The 12,054-nt window shown below is 35.7% G+C and overlaps 2 protein-coding genes across 3 annotated transcripts in view; one reads left to right on the forward strand and one right to left on the reverse strand.

The window, feature by feature from the left end:
- LOC110026907 (cleavage stimulating factor 64) overlaps positions 1–11,654 on the forward strand; it is a 22,216-nt gene extending 10,562 nt beyond the window's left edge. The window contains exons 9-11 of one of the 2 annotated variants that reach the window (XM_020728113.1): positions 5,688–5,904; positions 5,986–6,044; positions 11,362–11,654. In XM_020728113.1, coding sequence (XP_020583772.1) covers positions 5,688–5,904; positions 5,986–6,044; positions 11,362–11,499 — 414 coding nt within the window. In that variant the 3' untranslated portion in view covers positions 11,500–11,654. Of the gene's footprint in view, positions 1–5,687; positions 6,045–11,361 lie in introns of both variants that reach the window. The other variant, XM_020728112.1, reaches the window with a different exon arrangement.
- LOC110026908 (L10-interacting MYB domain-containing protein-like) lies at positions 589–2,615 on the reverse strand. The gene is made up of 2 exons (XM_020728115.1): positions 1,679–2,615; positions 589–1,601 (listed from the first exon to the last, which is right to left on the reverse strand). The coding sequence occupies exons 1-2, from the start codon at positions 2,003–2,005 to the stop codon at positions 1,098–1,100; spliced, it is 831 nt and encodes a 276-aa protein (XP_020583774.1). The 5' UTR covers positions 2,006–2,615; the 3' UTR covers positions 589–1,097.
- Positions 11,655–12,054: the final 400 nt, after the last annotated feature.

Raw genomic sequence — 12,054 nt, forward strand, 5'->3', positions numbered from 1 at the left:
AAACTTGGTAGATCAACAACCACAAATAGCATCTGTGATAGACTCCCTTAAAGCAATCATATCAGCCAAACCTTCACCCTCCTGATCTCCAAAATCATTAGAGTCTACATCATCCTCAGGTAATGAACTACCAGCCACAATTTCAGGAGTTTGATCGAAGACATTCAGTTCGTCGTTGTCAGCCATACTAAAATCTGTATCTAATCGTGAGGCATGTCTTCGGATGAAGTTATGTAGTGCCATTGTTGCAACCACAATATGCACCTGCTTTTGGAAAGGATACGACGGCATATCGCGTAGGATGACCCATTTCTTCTTCCAAACCCCAAATGTTCTTTCAATTACCCCGCGTAAAGATGAGTGACGTTTATTAAACATTTCCTTTCTACCACGGATGGTGCCACTCGCTCTCGCAAAATCAGGAAGATGATATCTTGTGTCAGGATAAGGCTTCAGGTATCCCCTTTGCATAGGATACCCGGCATCAACCAAATAGTATTTTCCTAATAAGAAAAAACAATGTTAAGTAAAAAGATTAAATTCTGAAATTACAAATTACAAATCACGTCGTTCTGGAAGAACCCTGGAGGCCGTGATTTAGGCATAACTCGTGCAAAAGATCCATAAAAATTGGTGCTGTCATTCTGAAAATATTTGTAAACCTTATTGGATGGCCAGAAAGCATTTCACCAACCCATCTATCTCCAACAAAGCTGGATGTCATGCGGGGAATGCGAGGAGTTCTACTCCGGTAATAATCCAACAACAATATTGCAACGGCTGTAGCAAATGCCATTCTCCTACGACGCGCACGTTGTGGGTCCATCCTAAATAATATAAGATGTAAATAGAATTAGTGCATGATAATATAGTTCTGCAGCACTACCAAATATTTATTGTACAAATTCAAAACATATAATACGCAACTTAAAAATAAAACATTAACTACTGGCAGGTACATATGTAGACGATACAACTACATGAAAAAACAACATGATTAGAAGTTCTAAACATAAAAATAAAAAACTACATAAGTAGAAGTCTCTGAACTAGAAAGATCATATTTGTCCACCAAATACATATACCAATAAAAATAATCACTCCTCTACCAAAACCCGCAAGTATTCCAGTCGCAATTCAGGCGCAAGTGCCAAGAAAATTTTCATTCGCGTTGAATCCTCCAGTTTTTTCACACACTGTGCATGAAATCGTTTGTTGGCCACAACTTCAGGAATAGTGCCCAAAAGCCTCAGACAGTCTAATATGCTATCTTCAGATATTGGTGGAGCTGCAAAAGCTTCAATTAAACGGTCGAAGGCGGTGTTCACAGCATGTTCTTTCTCTTTATTTTTCTTAGCAATCCTTGGCCTCTTTAAAATTGTACTGGACTCCCCCATATCCCTCTGGTTAATGCTTTGAACTTCTTCATCGGGTGTCACTGGATCAGGTGTGATCTCATCTGGTATCCCTGTAAAACCGCTTTCAATTGGGTTGTATGAAAACTTTCCTGTTGCGACAACCCATCTAAACATTATGTCCAATTTCGCTTCAAATTCCGGCTCTATTCCACACTGTTTGTACTTCTTCGCTGCCGGTACTGCCTGTGGAACAGCATTTAGAGGGGATTGTTAGAAAATAATTTGCGAAGCTAACAATTCATGAATTATATATAAATTACCTCTAGTTTTTCAGCCCACCATTCAGCTGGAGCATCAATTGTCCTTTTAATCGGATCCCAACCCAGACCGGTAGATCCACGCTTCAACTCCTTCCATATTTTCCATTCCTTCTTCAGCTGGTCCCATTTGTTTTTAAATTTAAGGCGGTCGTAATCCCTACCAGTCAGTTCTTTAAATCTCTTGCCAATGCTATTCCACCCTTCCTTATTAAAATACGTTGTTGGTCTGTTACCCAGCTCTATTTCTTTAATACACAAATCACAGAAAATATTTGTAACCTCTTTGTCCCACATTGCGGACTGGCCCCCCTCAACCACTTTAGACATGATTCAACAGCAGGGAATAAACAGCAGTGAGTATGACCTGTCATATAACATATTATCTAATTTTCTACCAATTAAACATGAACAAATTGAATGAGTTAAAGTACCAATAAGGCATCATAATTACAGCAAACAATGTAAAAATCACAGAAATCTCTATCTTAAGGTCATTAATGGAGTTCCTCATACCTCTATCAGTTGAAAGGTTTCAGTCGGCGGCCTTGAATTCTCTGGTAAGAGAAAAACATGTAATTGTTATGACCAAAAAATTGATTTACATAAATTTATTTCAAAAAAGATGAAAGGAATTTCACACTGATTTTATCAAAGAAAGTGTAGATAGAAAAAGAATGTTTTCTCCCTACTAGCTAGCTCTGGTGTGGTCAAATTTAGAAGAAATATATACGTACAAACCACTCAATTCTTATACATTTACATATCAGCACCTAAACTTCAATTTGTGACATCTGCCATTGGTAGCTCCAATACTAATTTAATGCTGCTGAAATTAATGCTGCCACTAGAACTATTTAATTCAACACTACCACTAAAGTTAACAACTTCATACCCAAAGCAGGGATTAAAACAAACTTAGGTATAGTTAACAACTTCATACCCAAAAGGAAAATAAATGCATCAAGGATATTACATGGTGATGGCAGCAAACGAAGCATGCCGTTAATTATCCTTTTCTTGCTTTCATTCAGCAATAGCTTATTACATTATTGGCAATAGCTTTTGCCAAATTCAGCAATAGTTAATTCTGTAATTAGATATTTTCTTGCTTTCATTCAGCAATAGCATTTCTCCTTTTCTTGCTTTCATTCTAAAGTTTTGCCAAATATATGAACCTTCAAGCTACTTATCGTGTTCTCGGGTATTTCAAATCAAACACGGAGAAGGGGATTCTCTATTAAAAAAAAAACATAGAACTCTGAAACCACAAGGCCATAATAATCAACTTCAAGTTATTGCAATTGCTCTTATGAAAATGTATTACGTGAACTAAGAAGAAGTGGTGTAGACAAAAAGTGTGGAATCTAAATTTAGAGCAACAATCAAAGAAATTAGTAAACTTTTGCTGCTAAAAAGAACTAATGATTGAATATAAATGATCTATGAGGATATATAATGGCAAAAACAATTATTATAACATGATCAAACCAAAAACATGAGGGTAAATAAACACTTCATAAGAAAAAAAAAATATATATTGATTGATTTGATCAGTACTCCTCATATTCTATTAGATAATCAACTAGTTGATATATTCACCAAAGGGTTTTACAATCCTACATTCTAACTACATAACAACAGCAAATCAAAAATCCCAACTTTACAGTAGCAACAAAACAACAAATTTGATCACTCACCTCAATCTCCAGAGCAGAAACCCTTTCTGCGGTTCTGCGGGCGACAACGAGCGCTCTGCGGGCCGAGGTGCGGTAGATCGAGGGCTGCGGACCGGGGCGAGCGGAGATATGCGGCCTGCGGGAGGGCGACAACGAGCGATCTGCGATCTGCGGGCCGAGGTGCGGTAGATCGAGGGCTTGCGGAGATCTGCGACGGAGATATGCGGCCTGCGGAGGTTGATTTGCGACGGGAACGGGCGTGAGGGAGATTTTCGGGGAGGACGAGGGCGCAGCGTGAGGGAGATTTTCGGGGAGGACGAGGGCTGCGCCGTAATAAGCCCCCGCCGAACGCCGAACGCAGGATGTCGGGAGCTTCTTCGGGACCGAATCGAATAGCGCCATTTTAACGCAGCGTTTAGCGATCGCAGGAGCGAACGCCGAAACAAACTCAGACGCGGCGTTTTGAAAACGCTGGACGCAGGTAATAAGCTGCGTCAAACGGGGCCTAAATAAGGAGTTCAGGAAAAACATAAATTATAGAGGTCTACATTAGTGTCTAATAGGGCTGTAAACAAGCCGAGCTTGAGCAAGCTAAGGCTTGACTCGTGTTCGGCTCGTTCGAAACTGCTCGTGTTTGAAATCAGCTCGTGAACAATGTATTCGTTTTCGAATCGATTTAAATATTTGTGTTCGTGTTCGGCTCGTGCACGACTCAAAATTGGCTTGTTAAAATTAAATTGAAAAAAATAGATGTAAAATATTAGATTCGAACCTGGACCAAATGTATGCAAAAGAAGACACTAACTATAGTACCACACGAGGTGTTACGATTTAAAATTAGATATAAATATATATAATATATTATTATATAAATAATATATGTACTATATTATTTTATAAATAATTATATAATTTTTTATTTCAAGCTAAAACGAGCAGAACAAGAACGAAACAAGAGCTGCTCGTGTTCGGCTCATTTATAATTCGATCTTTAAAAACTTGTTCGTGTTCGACTCATTTACTTAACGAACGAGCCGAACACGAGTTTCTTAAAGGGCCAAACACGAGTTGTTAGCGAACAACGAACTTTTTTGACAGCCCTAGTGTCTAAGGGCTTCGTTTGAGTAAATCTAAAACTGAATACATTTAATTTAATTTTAGTAGTAGTAGATATAGTGGCAGAGTTGTAACAATGGGTGATCAAATTATTAAAATGTGTGAATATTTTAGATATCTCGGGTTTATTGTTCAAAATGATAGTGATATAGATGGAGATGTTATTAGTAGTATTCAAGTTGGGTGGTTGAAGCGGAGGAATGCAATGGCCTATTGTGTGATAGAAAATTGCCACTTAGATTTAAAGAGAAATATTATAAGATGGTGGGGAGATCTACAAAGAATGTTGGCCTCTAAAGAAGAAGCATAAAACTACGTTAAGTGTTGTTGAGATGAGGATGCTTAGATGGATGAGTGGCTTGGCACTTAAAGACAAAATGCAAAACGAATGTATCCGTGAAAGAGTTGGTATAGCTCCAGTGGTAAACAAGATTAGACAGAGTTGTCTTAGATGGTTTGGTCACATCAAATGTCAACTATCTGATGATAGAAAGACAAAGGTAGACCTAAAAAGTCTTGGGCATGTTGTATAAGAAATGATCTCAATTTTTTAGAATGAAATGAAAATATGGCACTAAATAGGACAAATGGAGGAAAAAAGATTCATATAGCCTACCTGCTACATCAGTAAATGCGTAAATGCCAACTTTCAGATGCTATATACGTTAAAACCACTACAATTGAAAGAAAACTTCCATGCCTATAGTTTATTGCTTGCCAGTTGCAACTCCCTCCCTTACACTGACTATATGTCTAGAAGATGAATAATGGTCTACAATACAGGCCAATGGTAGTTCTATGGCAAAGATAGGTTTTTGTGTACTATGATCGAACAATCATCTCTACTTTGTCCAAATATCTGTAACACATTAGATCTTCTTCTATAACGACACAAATTATCATTCTCAACATATAAGCCTTCTATTACATCAGTAAATGCGTTGAACTAATTGGTTACTCTATTAGTCTGTTCAATTTTAGTTGTTTTGGATGCTTGAAGCTAATGATCATTAATTTCCTTTCACTATAATAAATGTTTGTTATGTTTGTTGACTAAGCCTTCCTTTTCCACTTCATTTGATGCCCATGTCCTTGTTTATTAATAAATATCAAATATATGTTAAATTTAACTAGAAAAATTTTATTTTGCTGAACTTGTTTAAATTTATGTAATTTATTGAATGTGTTGCCCTTCGCTAATTACTATTATATTGCAGATTCCCTCGTTGAATAACCCACTGCAATCAACTGGGCTGGAGATGCTTTTGAGGGAAGCTCGGCCATCTTCTTCTAACCTAGATTTAACTTCTGCATCAAGAATTAGCACAGAAAAACCTAGTTCTCTACGAGGTTTGGTAAAGCAAAATGAAATGTCAAGTGCGACAATAGGACTATCAACTCATCCTTCAAAACGACCAAGATTGGAAGAGGGAGGTATTGCTCATAATTTGATTAGTAGAAACTCTTCTGTAGGTGGCCTATGTCAAGCTCAGTCGTCTGATCCTTCCCTTTCAGCCGGAGAAAAAGTATCCAGTGCAGATGGGATGCAGAACACACAAAAGCAAACGCCCCAGGTACTTGATTTTTTTTAATTCAGTTTTGACAATTAGAGTTTTACAAGTTTTATCCACGTTATCTTTACATTCTCAATTTTGCTATATTAAATTAGTTGTATTTACTTTTTGGCATTCCATTATGTGTAAAGATAATAGGGGTATCATGTGATGTACGTGAGACTCTTAGGGTTATAGCTCAACCTGAGAATTTAAATGAGACTTACCTGGCCAATCCAAAGAAGTGCGTGTGAGACTTGCGAGGTTTTGATTTAGCCCTAACATGTATGCAAGACTTAAGAGGATATGTCGTGGCTGCAGAATTTTGATTAAGACTTATATAGGGTTATAGCCTAGCCCGAAAGATAGATGAGACTTACGAGATTATGACCCAGCTTGAGGAATACAAAATATTTTCTTTTTTAACAGAAAGCAATTACGAAGGTAGCTTGGTGAATCTATGATGTTTCAAATTGATTCCATGGATGAGTAAGACTAATTAACCTCTAGTTTATAAGAGGGCTTAATGATGGGTCCTACCACCTCGCCTTGAAGGGCCAATGGTGGCTTTTATGATCTCACCTTGAAGGACCTAATTCAATAATTCATTTTAAATTGCTTTAAGATGTTATGCAGATATGATGTCAAATATATGTTGTAATGTCATGTTATTGCTTTCCAAAGATTGAGAGTTTGGTTTTCTTTGTTACTAGTGAAGCCCAGATAGGGCTGATTATATTATAATATTTTAAGGACCTACAAGCAAAACTTGTATTCTGTAAACTAGAGGCAGGCCTATTGGTAGTTCTTATGATCTTCCCTTATTGGCGGAACAACTATGGTTTGTTTGTATCGAATAGAATTATATTACAAGAGTTTGATTAGGCAAATGCTTTTGAATCTGTTAATGGAGAGGCCTAAGGGTGGGACTCATAACCTTTCAATTAGATGGGAACACTATGGAGGGGTATTACAACCTCATCCTTTTGGCAAGGTGACCCATTAGTGCATGCATTAGAATCACTGATGTATGAATGGTGATTAAACCGTAAGGAATATTATTTTACTAAAGGGTATGCCCAATGGCATTATGAATGTAGGGAGGCTCATAATATAGGTCTTTGCTACTCTGATATTAGAGAAACCTACATGTTAAATTTTTGACTTCGCACTGAGGTGAGCCTGATGGCAGTTACGAACTTCCCTACCAGCAAGCAGATTATGAAAATATAAAAACTAAAATTCTTTGTGAATTCCACACCATCGAATTCCTAGAGCACACTTGTACGGAGGCCGGCTGTCGTAGCTACATGGCATGTGGTTAAATTGGGTCATTTTTCATAATGATTATCACATTCTTTATATTATATCACAATTAATATTATGCTATATTTTATAACCTTTAATATAATACCAACCAAGCCAATTCTGCACTGCATGTGGAGGGTTAGCCGAAGGTAATTTGGGTGCATGCGAGACAATGCAGTGGAGCTGCACATGCACCAAATTTGGTTAGATTAGATCTGGCCTTAAATGTTTTAGGAGTTTAGGTTGGATCAGGCATTACCTAATCAGTTTTGTTGACCCATAATGATGTGCTGTCATTTTATCGGTTGGCTTAGTGGAATAAACTAATACTCTCGTCAAGCTTGGTCAGATCTTGAATTAATTTAATTTAAACCAAATTGCTTACAAGTGAAACTTCAGACAAATTAGCTTAAATTAACGAAATCAAATCTAAATAAAGTTGATTGTTTTTCCCATGGATTCAACTGATTCTAAGTAAATTGAAGCTAGCTGATATAAGTCAAGTTGAATACAAATGGGCTTGAGCTAATTCAAATCCTGGTTCTAGGTGGAATTAGCTGACTTCGACTATAGCCTATTGATGCTCGAGCAAACACAATGCAAATTTGGTCAAATTCATTGAGAATTTGATTAAGTGTGTTTGATGATATTCCAATAATTTTTATCATTGGTTAATCATTGCTGTTTTTCTCCGCTAAACTTGCATAGTATCTAGCCACTCTTTGAGTTCACTATCTTCAATCTAGTTTCTTTAATTTATCTATGTTTGGAATTTAAATCTGTTCTCTTATTTAACACACTATCATCTACAAATAATCTGCACTGATAACTCTGGTTCTGATATTAGCTGGTGAAACTTGGAGAGTTATTTTTTTTCTTATTGTGAAGATGAAGGCCAAAAGATGTATCGACAAGGTAGATAGATTTAAGGGGCATTTACATGCATATTATCCAATTCCTATATATTTACAATTCTAACATCTAAACTTCACTTTTTACATTTATACCCATCCAAATTTTTTATATTACATAAAAAATACCACCGTTTTAACTTTTAAAAAGTGAAACACACCTTTTCTTGCATAGGTATGGTGGCATGTATATGAATATTAAAGTTTTATTGTTAGATATGTAAATACATCAAAATTGAGTGGTATGTATTTAGATCTTCCTAGATTTAAAATGAGGGTAATTAGAGGTACATGGTTAAAAGTAACTTGCCTCTAATTTGTGCAAGAAGTAATTTGTGCAAGAAGAATTGCATAAATTAAAAATAACATCTCATGTTGCTCTCTATTAGAGTGAATGAAGTATTCATAATGCCAACGACAAATTGTTGGCATAAACTAACAATGTAATGATGTGATAATGAATTTATCGCAATCACATGATCATCATCAGCACATAGCATGATCAAAATAAAATTGACATTCGGTATTTATTTTGTAATTATGTTATAATAAGTGGAAATTTTTTTCTTACTCTATAACCATTTTCAAGTTTATTCATTAGTAGGAGTGTAAACATGTCGAAATTGAGCGAGCCCAAGCCTTGTTCGTGTTTGGTTAGTTAAATATGTTTTGTTCCTGTTCAACTCGTGTTTGAAATAGTTTATTATTAGCTTGTTTGTATTCGACTCAATTCAAATTTATTTCTTCGAATTAAGCTCGTGTTTGACTTGAATTTAACTCAAGCACCGCATGGACTAAATAATATAAATAATTAAATTAAAAAAATATATTTATTTTTAGTAAATCTGCACGTGATGTTTTGCACGCAAACCATACAATTTTTTTGTTTTGTAAAGCCTTAATTTTGGCTTTTAAAAAGCTTTGCTCACACCAATTTTTCATCATTTGTGATGTGGAACTAAAGTGCTTGAGATTGGTGTGTCCCTGTGGTTCCTACATCCCTTCTTCCCACTTTCGTAATTGCCATGTGAGGCTAACACATCCAGTGAGACCATTGAGAGTTGATGGATGGGTGCGGTGGGACCCAAAATCGAAAGGAGAGGAGGTTTTCTCCCCCGCAATCTGCCGCTATGGTGAGGCCTATGCACAATCCCCTTCCCTCGGCTAACTTGGTTGCACCTCTAAGCTTTATTTTAGGAACACGAACACATACCATCCAAATTTTATGTATTTACATATATAACTCCTAAACTTATATTTTTTTTATAAACATATTACCCAAATAATTTTTAAAAATAATAAGATTTTGCATTTACTTAATACATATAAAAAGTTAATATAAAAATGATGTAAATAAATATTAATATTTAATTAATTATTTATTTAGAGCCAAAAAGTGAGCTGAACATGAACAAATAAATATTTATTCATGTTCGGCTTATTTATAAATCAAGCTAACAGAATTGTTCGTGTTTCGCTCACTTGCTTAACGAACAAGTCAAACACGAGCTATATAATGAGTCGAGCACAAGCTGTTTGCAAACAACGAGTTTTTTTGACAACCCCATTCATTAGCCTTTATATATTATTCTGTGCAATTACATTTTCTACAATAAAATTGTTTGCAACACTTAGGGTCTGTTTGGGGCAGCTGCAGCTTATTAAAATGCAACTGTGAAGCTGCTGAATAATAATATGATGCTAAAAAAGCTACGAGGGCTAGTACAAATTTTTTTTTCTTAAAAAAGTTAGGTCACATTTAGAAAGCTGCCATTGCACCTAGTCAGGAGTGGTAGAAAAACGTAAATTTCAGCGGCAGCTTTTTCAAAAAGTTGTCAAAATGCAGTTTACCCAAACAGACAAAACTGCAGTGCGGTGCGGTATTACCCCCCCCCCCCCCCACAAAACCCCCCACCCACCACCTAAGTAGCTGATGAAGATTGAAGTTATCCATTCAGTAGTGTCATTTAGGACATGTATGTATTTAGGTATTAATTATTACTCTTTGCCAAAATAGATATAAAGTTGGAAAGCTCCTTAGGATGTGCCATTAAGTGGGTTCAAAGGCAAGGAGGGATATTTATCAACATAGCCTTCTCCTTTTAATTGGTGGGAGAGTAGTTTGGTACTTCGGGTGAGATGAAATATAATGGAGACATGTCTTCACTGAGATCCATGTTATATATGTGTATATAGTTTACAAAATTATTTTTAAACTAAGAGATTTGGCTTTAATCAGCTTGAAAGCTAACTTGAAATCAATTACTTTGGATAAAAAAAATAGGGACATTTACATACATACCGCCCAATTCCTTTGTATTTACATATCTATCACCTAAATTTTACCTTTTGCTTTTACCTTTTACAAGTTTACCACCCAAATCTTTCATATCACATAAAAAATGACACCATTTTAACTTATAGAAGTGAAATACATATTTTTATGCATAGTTAAGGTGGCATGTAGAACTTAAAAGTTTGGGAGTTAGATATGTAAATACATAGGAATTGAGCAGTATGCATGTAAACCTTCCAAAATAATATTAAGCTTTTTCTGTGCAACTGTAATGAGGCTTGTCCATTACCTGTTGTGGGGAATACGTCGGTCTGATTTCATTCCGGATTGATTTTCGATTTAGCGCTTGAATCTATATAGGATGCCTGAGCGCTAAAATAAAAATTATTACCTTAGCCTATTGTCTGTGACTTGAAATTCTGAAGAAACTTACTAAAAAAAAGGGACAATTACATACAGACGACCCAAAACAAATTAATATTTACAAATTGATCTTTTTGAAGTACCAAACAGATGTATTTATATTAACATGAATTTTAATATTGGAGTGGATCTTAAAAAATAGATGAAAGAGGGGGGTTGATTTGTAAATTGCATGTTTCGGATGGTCTGTATGTAATTGCCCTGCTCCCCTCCAAAAAAAAAAAAAAAGATGATTTTAGAATAATGGCTAAACGACCAGCCTTGAATATTGCAGAAAACATTCTAGCTCTTAAAATGCATATCATGACTTCCACATTGCCATTATTAATCAATCACCTTATCTTTGATATTATATTTATCTCTTACTCCATATAACCTGAACATTATTTATGTGATTCAGCTTTCAGTAGAAGAGGAATCAGTGCTCCTTCAGCAGCTCATGAGCTTGACGCCTGAACAGCTTAGTTCATTGCCATCAGAGCAGCAGCAGCAAGTTCTGGAGATCCAACGGACACTTCGTTCGAAGCCACTCGTCTAGCTTTTGTAGATTGGTTGCTTCTTCACCTTTATGAGATTTTATTGAGGTCCTGAGGGTTTTTCTCAGACCAATTCTTTTTCTCGGGGCTGTTAAAAATATTTAAAATTAATATTATTCAAATTTAGTAATTTCATTTGGGCTCTAATTTTAGACGATTTTAAGCTCCGCTTATGATTTCGAAATATATGGATGCAACCTTAATAAGCATCTTTTTAATATATATATATATATATATATATATATATATATATATTATGAGTTAAAATTGAATTGAATTGGATTTAAATAAGTTGATTTAATTTGGAGTTATTTTAATATTTTTGACGCATTAAAATCAAATTTTTGTATGCTGTGGATCGGATTGGTAGTGATCTAAAAAGGTGATGCGCTTTCATTTCATACCTCTATTGGCCGAGGGACCAAAATGTTCTCACTAAGGTTATTTTGGTCAACACATTTCTATAAGATGACATGTAGGGCTGTCAATTTGGCTCTTTGTTCGTGAACAGCTCGTGTTCGACTCGTTAAGCAACTCGGGCTTGCCCCGGTTTGTTT

This window comes from Phalaenopsis equestris, unplaced genomic scaffold (assembly GCF_001263595.1).
Source record: "Phalaenopsis equestris unplaced genomic scaffold, ASM126359v1 Scaffold000403, whole genome shotgun sequence".
Taxonomy (NCBI): Eukaryota; Viridiplantae; Streptophyta; class Magnoliopsida; order Asparagales; family Orchidaceae; genus Phalaenopsis; species Phalaenopsis equestris.